This window comes from Halichoeres trimaculatus, unplaced genomic scaffold, assembly GCF_033239565.1.
Source record: "Halichoeres trimaculatus isolate MK-OKI-2021-1 unplaced genomic scaffold, fHalTri1.1 fHalTri1_scaffold_13, whole genome shotgun sequence".
NCBI classification, from domain to species: Eukaryota; Metazoa; Chordata; class Actinopteri; order Labriformes; family Labridae; genus Halichoeres; species Halichoeres trimaculatus.
The window spans coordinates 26,535,009-26,551,503 of record NW_027437191.1 but is presented as its reverse complement, the minus strand read 5'-3'; the positions used below and the strand labels follow the sequence as shown (position 1 = coordinate 26,551,503).

General features: G+C 40.6%; 1 protein-coding gene across 1 annotated transcript; it reads right to left on the bottom strand.

Annotated features, from left to right (window-relative positions):
- Positions 1-5,977: 5,977 nt before the first annotated feature.
- Positions 5,978-10,289, bottom strand: atf3 (activating transcription factor 3). Its single transcript, XM_074685205.1, has 4 exons — positions 10,169-10,289; positions 8,543-8,801; positions 8,321-8,428; positions 5,978-7,927 (listed from the first exon to the last, which is right to left on the bottom strand). The coding sequence occupies exons 2-4, from the start codon at positions 8,798-8,800 to the stop codon at positions 7,625-7,627; spliced, it is 669 nt and encodes a 222-aa protein (XP_074541306.1). The 5' UTR covers position 8,801; positions 10,169-10,289; the 3' UTR covers positions 5,978-7,624.
- Positions 10,290-16,495: the final 6,206 nt, after the last annotated feature.

The following is a 16,495-nucleotide window of genomic DNA, read 5'->3' as shown; positions in this document are numbered from 1 at the left end:
AAAGATCATTTTGGGGCCTTAATTTAAGCAATTTATTTTATTTTTTTAATAGGGCAGCTTGAGAGAGGAACAGGGAAAGTGGAAGAGAGTCATACTAGGGCCATAAATCAATCTTTTGCCCAGAGAAATGAGGACCATCACCCATGTTAGTTGGACTCCTGATCCTTCAGCTAAGGTAAACCAGCACAGACAAACAACAACAATAATTTGGATTTCTGGGAGGATTTTTCCCTTAAGTATTGGGTTAAGCTCAGAGAAAACAACAAAAAACACATACAAGTCCAGTTTGTCTTGTTAATGTGTGTGAAAGGCACGTTTGTGAAAGTACAACAGACCATAAGAGTTGAAAGGAAGCAGAGTCAGAGGATCTAAGGTCAAGGTAGTACATGTAAAAAAAAATATTTACACATACTAACAACAGTGAAACTTATTTCATCAGAGAGGATGTGAGTGCAGCGACAAACATCAGCTAAAAGGGAAGAAGCAAAGCGGTGCTGCTGTCAGTGGAGACAGGCCCTTATGTCTTTTCATCTCGTCCACATTCAGAATTCCAACAGAGTTTAAAAGACTAATAAGAGTTTGGTCCAATGAAAACACAAACAGTTTTATGGAGGAATGTTATTAAAAGTTGCTTTTAGAAACGATCACAAATTTCTTTTGCTCTCAAACCCAGAGACTGTCCTCCACATGATCCCAGATTTCTTATTTGGTTTTCTCCTTTTTTGTATCAAGCTCTGGAGGATGAAGACTTTGTGATTCTCTGATAAATTGCTGATTTTTTTTACTCAAACTCTTTTCCTGACATGTTCTGCTCCAAACCTCTTATGAACAACAAGTGGACACACACACACACACAAACACACTCGCACACACACTCAACCTGACACACCTCCACCACTTTCATACACTTCTTCTAAGTCATGGGTGAGTTCTTGAGTATTTCTCTGGAAGAAAAGGCGAGCAGTGCCAGCAGACACTGTGATGGCGTCAGAGATTGGCTTCTTTCTTTCTTTTTTACTTTTTACGGTAAATGACCCTCAGTATACCGTCTGGTACATGTTTATGTTGATTCAGGCTGCTTTTCCAGGAACATGTGCCGGCTTTGTTTCAGAGGAAAACTCAGAAACAGAATCCGAGTTTATTCAGACTTTGGCAGTGAAGCAGAAGAAATCAGTGCAGCTGGTTGCATCGCACTGAGCGTGTGCAAAGCTGACTGGGTGTTGGTGCATTCAGATGCACATGTGGTTTGGACCGGTTGCAAAGCTGGAAGCTCTGATTGAAAAACCTGAGGCTGTCAAGTCCTCTTTGATAAAAACCTCTGTTAATATTTCTCTCAAAGACACAAAGGGTTTCCCCATCTGAGTCCCTGTTCACACGACCCAGTGTTACTTCCTTGTCCTGTTTTAATCCTCTCTGTTTCCTCTCAGTCAGACTTTCTAACTGTTGTATTTCTGCAGTTTTTCTCAGGTGAAAATTCTCCTCCTCCACCTCTCTGCGTAAGGTTAATGAATCTATCTTTCAATCACAGCTTCCTGCAGAGACACGGCTTCTTGTTCTCCTTCCTGTTCAGACTTTCTCTAACACTTTTACTTGAGTGACCATTCAGTCTGATGAAGCAAACTGTGACCTTTGACCTCGGTCACACAGGATGTGACTGCTCAGATTATGACACCACGTTTGCATCAGCGGCTCTGCCTCAACTTGTGACTGAGTTTCATCAGTTTCTGCCTCAACCGAGAGAATGACACAGCATCTTCCTGTGAGTGTGTGTGTGTGTGTGTGTGTGTGTGTGTGTGTGTGTGTGTGTGTGTGTGTGTGTGTGTGTGTGTGTGTGTGTGTGTGTGTGTGTGTGTGTGTGTGTGTGTGTGTGTGTGTGTGTAATTAGACTTTGCCCTAGTATTGACCAATCCCCCACATGGGACCAGTAGCAGAGGTCTGAGCCTCAGGCCAACCTCAGAGTTTAACTCTTTTAGCTCTCATACAGACAAACTCAGGATCTCACACTCTGGATCAGAATAATGTTTAATCAAAGATCATCTGAATCCCACTCAGGTTATTTCTGACCTTTCCTTTCTCACAGCTTTCCACCTTAAGCAAACTCTGGCAAAAATTAAAAACAGAGTCATGGAAATATGAAAATCTTAAAAGAATAAAACCCACTCAGAGATACATTTTACATTTTCTGAGTTCAGGGCCTGCATCAAAAATAGAGCCTGAAATCTAAGCACGTGTTTTGATAGCTGTATTTACAAAGTCCCATTTGCCTAGTTTCCACTAAGCAGTCCGGTTTGGTTCCTGTGTAGCTCCACCTTCCTAGAGCGGATCGGTTCAGTCTGGCACCCAAACGAAAGGGTCCCAAAAAGTGGGACGGCTTGTCTCGATTATTTGGAGATGTATCCTGGGATTAGTCAGTGGAAACGCCAGAAAATGCGTGAGACAAACCGAACCGGTCTGCTTGGTGGAAACGCCAGAAAATGCGTGAGACAAACCGAACCGGTCTGCTTGGTGGAAACGCGGCTTTTGAACAGCAGAGATCCTAGATAAAAAAGAGATAAAGTAAAAAACAATATAATAAAATTTTAGCCGTTAACCAGTGAAATACTAAAACCTGATCAAGGGGCACAACCTCAAAAAGAACAGTGAATATGTAAAAACCCAACAGCAGGAGAAGAAAACCCAGACAACAGAGGAACCGACAAAACAGACTGAGACCATGAGAGGTAAAGGGAAGAAGAAAAAGAAGGAAAGATAAGAAGAAGATAAAAGTTATGATAACAGTAAAGCCAAATAACGTCAAGTTCAAAATGTTAAGTTGCTGTGTAAACAACTAATATATAGATATATATTTATATATAGTGCAATCAGGGTCAGTGGTTCAGCATATCTGCACTTCCTGCTTGAGGCCACTTGGACATCCTGACCTGACCTGAGTTATGACCCAACACTGAACTGAAAATAAAGTGCACCTCGCTGTACATTCGGCAACGCACTGAATGTTGAAACTCCTCACTTCTGCTTCTACTTCAGCCGTACTTCTCCTCACAGAGAGCTTCTCCTGTGGAGAAAGTTAACGATTAAAAGAACTACCCATGAGCACCAGGAACTTCAGTCACACAGGTTTGGGGGCAAGCTCTTTTTAAAGTGAATTAGGTCATAAAAGTAAAGGTTAGGATGGAAATATATGACTTTTAAATTCCTCAAACTTCACCCACAACTTCTGGGAGAGAATGAAGAAATAACATCTGTTCATCTTGTAAAATACTAAAGAGAGACAGAGAGGGTGGGGAGGATTCTCATCTTTAAAAACGACAGTTTTTCGATGATTCATGTCACATCTTGTTCCTGTCAAAAGTCAGATAAAAGCAGAAACTTGACTCTGACACTGAGCCATAACCACATAATATCTGATGTTAATCCTTTGATGAGAGAGAGGAGGAGGTGAACCAAGTTCACCTGAGAACAAGGAGAACAGAGGAACACTCACACCTGTATGATCTCCTTAGGTTCAGAGGAAAGCAGAATTAAAATGCAGTTTCTCGTTTAAGCCTCTGCCTGTAGTTACAGTAAAACTCACACCAGTTCTTTGTCTTTGCTCCTGTGTTAAAATTGATAGGAACAGCACTTTGTTTCAGCCAGGATCACACCCATCAAAATAAAGACCTATCTGCATGCAATAAGTTATATTTGGTAGTATGTCTCTGTTCTAAAAGTGTCTTGCCCGTCCACATGTGGAAAAGCCAAAGCCTGAAGCAGGGAGAGCACAGCTGCTGCTCTGCTGCTGCCTTGATTGGTCGATCTGCTTTATTGTTAGGGATTGGGTAAAAAGTCAAGTTTACTGGTTTCTGATTTTTCTTCTGTTATTCTTGAGAGAGGAAAAAAAGCTGAATATTTGTAGAACAAGAATTTATTGTTTAGTCAAAACCTGAACTGGGCAGAGCACACCTCCACTCTCCTCCATGTTCATACATGTAAAGCTTAAGGCAGGGAGAGCATCAGCAAAGAGCCCCAAGGTCAAGAGCAGAAAGAGCATCATGGGGGACACGTATGACCCTGGTGAAATCAGACACAGCATGAAGGAGGAAGGGGTTTCTGCTTGGCGTTGTTGTTTCCTGCTGGACATCAAACAACACCAGCATAGATCAAAACATTTCCTGTCACAGCATCTGAATCTCTAAAGAAACTCTAATTTCATGAGGTTTAACTTTAGGGACTCAAACACAGCACAACATCTGGAGGGATTCTGTAACAGCCTGTCAGACGGAGTACACGCTGTGGATCAGGTGACATCAGCGTCACAGCAGACACAGAGTCTAAGATGCCAGACGGGGTCATACAGATTGAGAAACCTGGATCAGATAATGATCCTCCTTTGTGTCCTGACACAGAGATTGGAAGGGTGGGATCAGGTGACAGAGCCGAGGGCTGTGATTGGATGATTTTGAATACATAAACACAAAGGAGCAGCTTAGAACTACTTAAGTTTAGGAACATGGATCTGTCCTGACACAGTGAGAACAACCCATCCCTAACACCCTGACCCTGACCCATTCAGAGAGAGAGCAGTTTGTAAGGGTCACTTCAGGTGAGCCTATAACCGGTTTTATTGTTCTCCAGTAGTTTTTAAGCGCATCAAAAAATAAGCTGATGGAATTTTACAGGCTGGTTTCAGATGAGCAGAAGATAAATGTGTAAAAAAAAAGAGTTTTTTTAAACCTGCATTCAAGTGCATGGCCAACAGGGGGCGATACCACACTGTCAGTCACCAAAGAAAATTAGCTTTTACTCTTCACTTAAATTAGTTTTCTGTTGAGTTTATTTCTTTAATCTGTATTCCTAAGTCTTCAGTGATAAAGAACGATGTTCATTCAGTAAACAGTGTCAGAAGTTAACGTCACAGGGGCAGGGCTGGATTTTGAAGTATTAGAAGCTGCAGTTTCTGGAGTGTCCACTAGCTGGCTGCAGAATCAGCTGGGGCACGATTAAATCATTCAGCACGTTTTCATGATGATAAACCTGAACATTCATTTACCCACAGTTTTGATGTCTGGGTTTGATCCTGAAGTCAAAAAGAAAAGTTACCACTTTTCTCCAGCAGAGGGTAAAAGTCTTCTCTCTGACTCACGTGATGAGCATTTGATGTGTTTGACTTAAAACTTAAGCTGGGTAAACATCTGGCATATTGCCACCTACTGTAGAGGAAGGGAAAAGCCCAGTGTTTGTCAACTCTCTTTCTCTCTCTGCAGTGTACATGTCCAGTCTTGTCTTTCTCCCTTTCTCCCTCTTTCTCTCCTTCCCTCTTGCTCTCACCCTCTCTGTCTGCAGGAGTGCATGTCCAGTCTTCTCTGCCTCTCTAATTCAAATTCAAATTCACAATCTTTATTGGCACAAAGTTTTCTTTTTTTTTTTTTTAAAGAAAAAAGAACATGATACCTAAGCCAGAGTTAAAATGATTAAGAATTAAATAATAAATAATCAAAATTAATTGATTAATTTTCTGCAGTCGCACATGTCCAGTCTTGTCCCTCTTTTTATCTCTCTCTGCTGTAAACACACTCCCTCTGACCTTTATGTTCAGGTGATAAAACGTCCTACGTCTGTAAAGTCATAAATTTCCTCAAGGAATGACCTCAAACATGTTATGATGACAGCATTTTATCACTGAGATAAACAGGAAAACAACAGGGAAGTGTTACAGGTGGACACAAGGGGGCTTCAAAGCTAGAAGCACACCTTTATAAAGCCAAAGGTGAGATTACCTTTGACTGCTTTAGAGAAACTATATACTATATTTTTACCCACCAAACTGTGAAATCTGAGGCAGTTCTGTTCATGTTTCTGATGTGTTTAAACATGTGATTTACCTGAATATTTAATGTCATATTATAAAGAAACTTCAACAGAAAGCTGGACCAGGACCAGACTCTGGATCTAACAACAAGAACAGATTGAGATAAATCAAGCGATGCAAGACAAGGTGTAGAATTTGAAATACATGTTTTAATTTACAACGTATCAAAAACAAAAGTTAACAGCTCACAAAGATAGAAGTACACGTCGGTAAAAGCAGTGCAGCTCAGCCCTCGGCCTATAGTCCAGGCTTCAGTGCTCCAACAGTCAGAAAGCAAACAGTCGATCAGAAAACAGCCCCCAGGAGAAGAAGGCACAATAACACACAAACACATCCAGGTGTCTATCAGCTATCTATGAACACCACGGTGATCTAAGTCATCCACAATCACACAAAGAAATACAGAAACACACAGACGCCTGCGTCCCTTTAACCATCACTAACACATGGAGGATACATTTCTTTCTTTGACTCTCTAACCATGCAAACTTAAATATTAAACTTCAGTCCTCAGTGTAAAAAAAAACACCTCGCTGTGATGTTGAACCTGAGCCATGACCTCAGACTGACATGATGTGACTAACCTGAAACTCTCACTAATGGACATGTAGAGTAAACTTTGTGATAACTCTGACATTTCTCTCTCAAACAGATCAGAGAGGAGGAGGGAGCAGAGGGTCAACATTTGGCAGGATTTATAACATATCGTCATCATGGTACACAGCGTCAGAGTCAGGCGTGTTGGAGAAGCAGCTGAAGCAACACTTCCAAAAGATACCGAGCTAATGATATCTGCTCAACACACCAAACCAAAACAATGTTCATAAAATACACTTTAAAAAATTACAATCTGTTGTTTTTCTCCCAGTCAAGACCCAGAGAGGCATATGGTGATAACATACAGTAGAAAATAACATATCTGAAAATAACACATCAGAAAATAACACTGGTGAAGCTTCATCGTCACAGAAGATGTAGAAAGCAACACTAGATTCATTAACTTAAGAGGGATCGCAGTGATAAATAAAGTGACATCAAAAAAACAGAGGTTAGACCTTTTACGCAGTTTGTCTTTCAGTGAAATTTACCAGAGTGAAGTATTGTCTGCATATAAAGTGTTACGTTTCTCTTCCTGCAGAATTCACCACATTACAGATAAAGTAAGCTATCGTCTGCATACAGGTTTATACATTTCTACATTGCTTCTCTTTAAGTCCAGCGTGATGCTGCCCGTCTGCAGCGTGCGCGTCTCTTAACATGACGTCTGCAGCTGAGGGATCCTGAGAGGTTAGTAGCAGCGAGTTTAGTTGTTTGTTTCAGGTGGATGCAGCGATCACAGGTCAAACAGTAGGTAATAAATATATATTTTCTCCAACACAAAGCACAAACAAGTTATGTGAAGTTGAACAATCAGACACTCGTTTACAGGATCGCACTCACGTCTCTGATGTACTAACACAATGTGCCTTAATCACCTTAAATACACGCTTTGGTACAAAATAAATGTTCATGTGTTTAGTTTCAGTGCTTCAGCTTCAGTCCTTGGCCCTGGCTGCAGACAGAAACACGATGCATGTGGAGGAGCTGTCTGTAGCGTGTCGTTTCCAGTCCAATCAGCAGCTCCGCTTTCAGGCTAAGCGGTCACTTTCTGCAGCTTCCAGCAGCTTTCAGGACGACGAAGACGACCGAGGAGTCACTGAAGGCGGTGTAAAGCCTTCTCAGCTCATAAGTCTCCGTGGCAGCTCCTCCTTCAGCGGGCGGAGTGTGGTCGGTGTCTCATAGGTGAGAGGGGCAGTGGATGTGATCGAGGGAGAGAGGAGCTGCTGAGGGCAGAGATGTGGATAAGGAGGTGGAGGTGGAGGAGGTGGTGGAGGTGAGGTTGTGGAGTTGTAAAGTGCTCTCCTTGATGTGCTGGATGAAAAGGTTCCTCTCGTCCTCAGGCGTTTGTCCGTTCTGGGCTCGGACGATGCAGGTGGGTCTGTGCAGGTTCAGCATGTAGACCAGCTGCTGCTTCTGCTGCTTCAGCTCCTCGATCTGAGCCTTCAGCTCGGCGTTGACACTTTCCAGTTTCTCCGACTCCTGCAGAGAAGAAAAACAGGTGACGAAATATGTTATTAACTGCAATTTGATATAAAAGCTTCAAGAGGCAACCTTTAAAAAACTTTCATCTCAATAAAAAAGTTAAAAGCAATCAGAAAGCTAATGTAAAATATCACCCAAGAAATTCAGTTTGCCTTTCTTTTATGTTAACTCAATGTTTTAGGAGCTAAATCTGGAATTACAACTTAAATCAACTGAAAATAACTTTGGGTTTCAGATCAGCAGATTCAGTCTCCTGATGATGGAATTAGAAAAACTCTACTTTCTACTTTTTTAGCTACACATTCATTTCTTTAACTTTTTTTGTGGAGTTAAGAACTTTTGAGTGTGGGAGAAAAACATTTTCATAAAGTGATTAAAAATCTGACATACCTTCTGCAGACCCTCTGTCTTCTCCTTCTTCTTGTTTCGGCACTTTGCTGCAGCAATCTTGTTCCTTTCCCTCCTCCTCTTCCTCCTGTCGTACTCCTGAGGAGTCACCTGAAAACCAGAGGAGAAGAAGAAAGTGTCAACATTTGACCCACAGAAACCTCCTCCCCACACTGACCACACCTCAGAGGGATGACTTCATGTGGAGGTCCCTCTCTGACTCACCTCTCTCCGGACTCCGGCCCCGCAGGCAGGGTTCTCAGACACTCGGTCCGAGCTGGAGCTGGCCCCGTCCGAGCTGATGTCGGCGCTCAGCCCGTTGGACAGCCTCTTGGTCTGGATGGCGAGACGCAGTTCTTCTTTCACGATGGGTGTGAAGTTGGTGAAGTCATCCAGGGTTAGCGTGCCGGGCGGGGAGAGGCAGGGGACGAGGGCGGAGCAGCTGATGTCAGCCAGCGAGGGACCCGGGTGCTGCAGCATCATTCTGCAAAGACGAGAAAAACAGACATATAACCAGGTTAGTCAGAGGCTTTAAAGGCTTGCAGATTCATACAACACAATTCATTGTGAGTTAGTAAAGTAAAAGTTACAAAGGGTTTAAAAAAATACATAAAGTGACTTTGAAAAAAAATTCTAAGCCAGTTTATTACTATTTTTATTATTATTTTTATAATAATTATTATTAATACTAGTAAAAACTGTGAGTTTTCTTTATTTCAGTGTTACACATTATCAAAAACAGGAAAAGTGAACAAGAAAAGTTGCTGCAAAAATACATCAGAGCTAAATGTCTCTCTGATGTTTTAAAATGATCATTAAAAAACTACAGGACTCAGATCTGTTGTTTCACAATGAGAACGATCTTTATCATGGATCTGAAACAACAGCACAATTTAAAAAAAAAAAAAGTCACATCAGGGTGTGAGAAACATCTCTTAAACGTCTGTAGAGAGACAAAGTGCCAACAAATCAACAGTCATCAGTTCAGTACATATAAGACGAGTTCATGTGCGCTCTGTCAGAACAAAACCAAAACAAACTCTTTCAAATTTATAACACACATAAAAACGTCAGCCCTGGTTATTTATCACCATAAAATCATTTAATGACACATTTTAATACTGGATTTAACTATGCTATTTATTTTCACATACTTTTTCGATATTAATTTTGTTTTAAAGGTGCAGTCTGTCAGTTTAGAGGAAAATGAAATAAAGCTTTTCTATAGTTTTAATGAGTTATTCATCGCAGTGGGTATGAAAACAGCTCAATTTGGTGGGTTATTGTTTAGAACAAAGTTTGTGAGTCATGGGAAAACTTACATAAGAAAACTAAAATGACAAAACATTTCTCGGATTCCTGTTATAAACATTTTCCTCAATATTTTAAGGAGAGCTGATGCAGTTATTCCTACTTTAGAGTTCGCTTTGAAAAGTTTTCAAACAATAAAGTTAAAAACAGAGAAATTAACTAAAAGCCACAAAATGCTGAAGTAATGAAAGTGTAACATTGTTAAACAAATTCAACATCTTCTTGCAGTCTACCGCTCGTGAATTAATGAAATGTTGATATGGTGTTATAAATCAAAGAAAGTCTCTTCAAAATGTGATTATAAAACAGAATAAGTCTAAAACTCACAGAGTCTGGTTGTTATGTCAGGTAAAAAAATAGTTTATCCTTCTTTTTAAACTTTATTCTGGTCCGCGGACTTTGGTACCGGAGTTGGTCTGAAGCGTCCCGGGACGCGCAGCCCGAAGACAGACGCGGCAAACCCTTCCTGCTTCCCCTCTTTGGGAAAAAATCCAGTCTTCCGTGACAAAGTCCCCCCCTTAAGACAGAAAGCCGTCCTACCTGTGTGAGCTGAAGGTGTGTGGGTCAGATGAGTGGACGTGAAGCGGTCGGTCACTGTTTTCCTCCTGTGTCTCTGTGTTCCTGCTCTCGGAGCGGTTTGAGTTGCGCTTCTCTTCCCTCAGTTGCATCACCAGTATTTATTCGAGTCAAAGGAGGCGGGGCCTGGTGACGTAGAATGGAACGCTACGAGAGGAGCTGGGTACTGCACTGGGGGTGACGTCATCCTATTTATAGAAGGCTTATCTCGCGATGATGCAATCCAGCTGCCCTCCTTTAAACGGGACCTCCCTCCTTCCCTCCCCCCTCCTTCTCCCCCTTCTTTCCTCTTCCTCACTCCTTCAGTCTTTCCTTCCTATGTTTCCTCCTCTTTTTTCTCCCTTGATTAATTCACTTCTCACTTTCTTCTATCCCTTCTTCCCCATTTCTTCCCTTTCTCTCCATTCGGACACTTTCTTCTTTTTTTATCCTTTTCTTTTTTCTTTCCTTTATCCTGTTTCGAGCGTCTTCACCCATTTTCTTCCCCCTCTCCGTTTTTTCCTCTTTTAATTCCTTCCTCTCTGCCTTCCTTTTCTCTCCCTCCTCTTATTTTCATTCCCCTCATTCTTTCATATTTAATCTCTTTTCCTTTCTTCTTTTTTCTTTCCTCTCATCCCGTCTTTAGTGTCTCTTTCCCTTTTCCTTCCTTGCCCCTTCTTCTCTCTTTTTTCTCTTCTTTTCTTTCCTTTCATTCCCTTTCAAAACCCTTGACTCATATTGTTCTCATGTCTCTTATTTTTTAAACACCTTTTCTACCTCCTCTCTTCTTCATTTTTAGTCCTTTGTCTTATCTTTTATTCCTTTATTGTGTCCTTTTTACTCTCTTTCCATCCTCCCTTTTCCTTTCATTTATTTCCTCCTCTTATCTTATCCTCTTATTTCTATCCCTCCTCTTCTCCTCCCTGTTTTATTCCCTCCCCTTTTCTCATGAGCTCTTCTTTCCCCGTTCTTTACTTCATTTATCCCTCTCTCCTCATACTAAAAGTGAAAATGTGTTTGATGTCAACCCGTTAATCCTCCATAACTCACCCGTTAACCCACTGACCCTCCGTCTCTCTGAGTCTCCCTCTGTTTCTGCCGCTGACGCTCTCTCATTCCTCTCATTCTTCTCATTCCTCTGTGTGGAGTGAATGAGTCTGTTGGAGGTGAATGACACATTAAGGTTATTTATTGAGAGGTGACCTGTCGGCCTGTGGGTATAAAACTTCACGCAGACGACCAGTGACAGACTGAGCTCTGATCATTTAGCCTCAGTTTTTGTTAATAAACTAATTAATAATCTGATAATCTAATAAATAATGTTTTATGATGAAGGATCCAGAGGAGAAGCAGCTGTCAGGTAAAACCTCCTTCAGCATGTTTTCTCTCACTGTTGGATGAACTCTTTGATTGTTTCCTGTGAGGAGATGTTCATGTCCTGTGAGCGCTGGATTTGCTGAACTCGGTGTGCGGGGATTCTGGTCTTAATTGGTCCAAATCCGATTAAGTTGTTTGCTCACCTGCTGAGACGCTCGGGGATTTCCTAAAAGAGCAGCGAGTGGGAGGGTTTCCACTCCAAATACTCCAAATACTCTTCATGGCTATTAACAGAGCAGAGGCTAATGCTGTTAGCATCTGGAGGAGGGAAGAAAGACCTGATCCAGGACTTGTTCTGGGGGTTTTATTGTGGTTCAGAGACAACAAAAGACTTTCCTCACCAATTTCCTCACTACTTCTCTTTCTGTCTTGTCTCTTTGTGATCAGAGTTTTTCTGAGGCTGTTGTGGATTGAAGATTTGAATTCAGGGTTTGAGTGGGTCAGGTTTTTTTCAACAAGACCTCAAAATCTAGAGTTTTAGAGTCACACTTTCTGCCCTCTTTCATCTGTTATTATTATTATTTACCTCAGAGATAATCAAAGTGAGGTTTTCTCAAAGTCAAGTCAAAGTTTATTCATACAGCACATTTTAAAAACAGACACAGCTTAAAACACAGTATTAATAAATAAAAGAGAATAAAAAGTCAAACATTAGAAATGTAATAATGACACAAAAAAGCACAGAGACTTAAAAGAAGAGAGATTTAAAAACTGTCCAATTTCTCTCTGTGAGTCACAGATTAATCCACGTACGCTAAACCTCGGAGCTGTTTCTGAACCACACACACTCCTCGGGTCAGGTTTCTGTTTTATAAAGACCCCCTGACACGCCAGAGACCACTTCTTAGCTTCACTTTCATCTGCAGATGTCCTGGTTCACACCGTAGCACAGGTTTTTACTGTAAAAGCTCAGGATATAGTGTACTCGAATAAAAAAGGAGAAGCTGACCTAGATTTTAAGTTTCATACATTCAGTTTTACCTGTCTTTATGAAGCAACTCCAAACGTCCACCTCTCTGTTCTCTGGCTTGTCTGTTTTATTCCACATCAGAAAAGGGGCAAAATGTTCCATCTGAATCCCAAAGACTTTTTACAAACTGTCTAATGGATTTTCAAACTTGTAGGAAAACTTTCAAACATCTGTTTCTCTGCTGGTTCATGTTTCACAAACTTTTGAAAATTGAAACTTCTCACTGACTCACAGAAGCACCTTTCTAACCATGTCCCAGAAATTCATCGAGCATTTCCAGTTTTGTTTTTTATTTATTTCGAGCACAAATAACCATAGTTTCTGTTTTATTGTTTATTTATTTATAAGTTATTAGGCATCTTAAGAAATTAAAAATGATGAACGAAATTCAGAGGCTTCTCAAGGAGTGACTCCAGATTACTTTCTACCTCTTTTTTTTTTAGCCCGTCTTATCTGTTTGGTTTCACAGTAATTTTTCTCAGAAGGTTGGCAAAAAAAGCTCTGTGTTAATCCAAAGAACTCGTTTGATTTATGCCAGTTATCCTTATTTTTACTGATTTAAAACTCTAAAACAGTTTATCAATAACCTGTTTCTCTGCAGTTTGATTCCTGAACGGTTAAATCTGATGTTTTTAAACTTCAGCCTCCTGGAGACCAGAATCCACAGCCCCCTCACTTCACAGACTCTTATGTACAAAAACGCCTTTCTCAAGTGTTAAAACTTTTTTTTTTCTTTCAGATAAGATCACTGTAACGATCTTATCTCAAGTGAGTCAGACTTTAACCCTCTGAGGCATAAAATTTGTCCAGATTTACTCCTGAAGTGTCTTTGCTCTTCTAAAAGCAAAAGTGTAAAACAATGAACTTCTTAAAAAATGAATTTAACTGTATTTTTTTGTAATCACATCAATATCTATTTCTGTTTAATGTTTTGCAAAACATTCAAAAAATCTGTACTCAGGCTGGTCTGCAGCTTCACCACAGAGACCAATGACTTTGTGAGAAAATGACTTTGAAAAGTAGATAGACCGATATGGATTTTTGGGGGCCGATACCGATACTGATTATAAGTAGGCAAGGAGGCCAATAACCGATATTTGAAGCTGATATTAATTTACAGTCAAAGTGAAAATATTGGCGTAAAAAACTTTTGACAATACAAACTCCAACACTTAACGGCATTCAAATGCATTTAAGCATATGTTTATTTAACAGCTCCCAGGCTTAGCAGCATGTTCTATAACGTTAACTGAAAACTTTAAAAAATAAATAGCTAAAGTTTTCGACAATAAATAAAGTTTTAAAAATTTCTGTGTAACTGCAATAAAACTGGACAGAATTGAGTTTGTGCTGCCTTTACCGGCATGTAATGCAGTTGAATTAATTTTCTGTTTGGTTTTACATAACTGATTTTAAATGTCCATCTTGGGCTTCCATAGTGTAGACAGGGAGAAATTCTGTGCAGAGAAGCATCAGAGCCAAAATAACAGAATAGGTTTCATATCGGCTGTCGGATTAAAAAAAAGGCCGATGGCAATATGCCCCAAAATGCCAAATATCGGCCTGATAATTGGCCCGGCCGATAATCAGTCTATCCCTTTTTTTTTTTTTTTTTTTTTTTTTTTTTGAGGAAAATATTTTTATTTCCAATAAAACAAAACACAAGACAACAAAAATATTCATCATGATACAACATCATTGATGAGATGAATTGCAGCTTTCCTCCTCAACCCACCCCCCCCCCCCCCCCAAAAAAAAATAAATAAATAAATAAATAAATGAATAAATAATAATAATTATAATAAATAAAATAAACAAATAAATGAATAAAATAAAAAGAAATAAAAATATAAATAAAAATGATTTTTTGGGGGGGGGTCTATCCCTATTAAAGAGTTGAACCCTTCAAAGACCAACATGAGCTAGAGATGAGCGTATTGGAAAAGCTGCTGCAAGACAAAAACAAATACGTCTGATCACATTAACCCAGCTTTCAGCCCTGCCTCCGGTTTCCTGTCACTCTGAGGACACACTTCAAGTTTCTCTTCTGGTCTCTAAGTTCTTCTGTGCTCAGCGCTGACGTGTTAGTGACATGTTAGTGACATATGAACCCTCAAAGAACATCTGGAGCCGACCTGCTGGGAGTCTGAACGAAGCATGCGGGCGCACCGTTTCACAGAGCAGGAATAAACTGAGCACATTAAAGTCCAGACTAAACTTGCTTTTCTTTTATTCATTTGGAGGTTTTAAGTTTAATAGGGAGTCTATTTTTCTTTTAGCAAACTGATGAACTATTTCAACTCACTTTAATTCTTTCTTTCTTTCCTGAGCTTACTTTTACAAATATTTTACATTTTGTTTTAGAGTCTCCAGCAGCTTCCTGATCATTTGTACTTCAAACACAGAAACCCCAGCCTGCAGCAGCAACAGAACAACCTGTTGTATTATCCTACCATAAAGAGAAGCTGACCTACATCAGTATTTAATATTTGAGGAATATTAACTGTTTCCTCTTCTTTTCCTTCCTCTTCTGTCATTTCCAGCTCACAGCTTCTGAGTGTTGTAATCTAGAAACTTCTAGTTTCTGTTGAACCATAGCTGAACAGTTTAATCTTTCACTTTCACCAACCCCCTGGAGCTCTTCTCAGAAAAAGGCTGAGGGTTGAGAAACATCGAAAATCATCCTCAGCACAAAGATAAGGCTGCTGCAGGAAATGTGACTTCACTGATGGAGAAACTTTCACTACACGCCCCGTGTGTGTAAGTGTGTGTAAGTGTGTGTGTGTGTGTGTGTGTGTGTTCCACCCATCCTCTTCAGTGATATTTGATATTAAAGGGTCATGTTCGGATTTAAACGGGAACTTTGAGGTTTTCTCCATAAAACCATAAAGTCTGTGATTCTCCTCATGAGTCTGCCTCTTTACCGTAACTTAACACACACACATACACTGTACGTGTGTGTGTCAAAATGGGTTTGATGGTTTGTGAATCAGTTAAACTGGATTTTACATCATGCCGTCGTCAGCCCATTGGCTGGAGGGACTTGGGGGAAATAAGACATATCATATGTGACTGATCTAGAATCTTCCACCTCTCTGGTCAGCTTGTGTACTTGTTGTGGTGTGTGTGTGTGAGTGTGTGTGTGTATGTTTTCTGTCACCCTGGGTCAGGCATTGTTTCCAGGGAGGCTGTGACGGCGTGCTGAAAACACCCCTGTGCTGATTTTCCATGGAGGAAAGCCTTCACTGTGTGTGTGTGTGTGTGTGTGTGTGTGTGTGTGTGTGTGTGTGTGTGTGTATGTGTGTGTGTGTGTGTGTGTGTGTGTATGTGCTGTCATGGGGAAAACAGTCATAAACAGGTTAATAATCACACAGAGGGTGTTTCCTGCTGAGGTCAGAGATTAGATGATGTCTGGATTCAGATTAGCAGACGTGGATTATCTGCTTTTAGGAGGGGGGGTAATATTTCAGATTAACGTGTGTGTGTGTGTGTGTGTGTGTGTTTGAATTATTTATATACTATGATATCATAAACCCCTCCAGATAAATCAGCATCTGCTCCATAAACAGCTCTGTCTCCTCGCTGTAGGAAGTTTCCTGGTTTGAGTGCAGGAACCTTTCTCTGTGAAGTTTGAAGGTTCTCATGAATGTGTGTTTCCTCCGACTTTCCCACACATTCCAAAAACATGCTGTTACTTTGAACAAGAGTGCATGAGTGTGTGTCTTCATATGAGCCCTGTGATTGGCTGACCTGTCCAGGTGAACCCACCTCTCACCCAATCACAGCTAACCTCCAGTCCATCCAGATCTTCATTCCTCTGTGTTTTCATGAAGCTCTCAGAGCGTACGTTCTGCTTCCTGTTCTCTGTTGTAGTTCTCTTTTGGTCTAAGCTGAATCCCGGATGTGGTCAGGGCTGAATGGGGGAGTAAACTGTGGCTCTAGTGGTTCTTAGAGTCCAGTATCAG

Coding starts and splice junctions, on each gene's coding strand:
- atf3 (XM_074685205.1), bottom strand. CDS start 8,800: ATGATGCTGCAGCACCCGGGTCCCTCGCTGGCTGACATCAGCTGCTCC. Junction 8,429..8,542: donor GGGCCGGAGTCCGGAGAGAG/GTGAGTCAGAGA, acceptor TCTGGTTTTCAG/GTGACTCCTCAGGAGTACGA. Junction 7,928..8,320: donor AGACAGAGGGTCTGCAGAAG/GTATGTCAGATT, acceptor TCTTCTCTGCAG/GAGTCGGAGAAACTGGAAAG.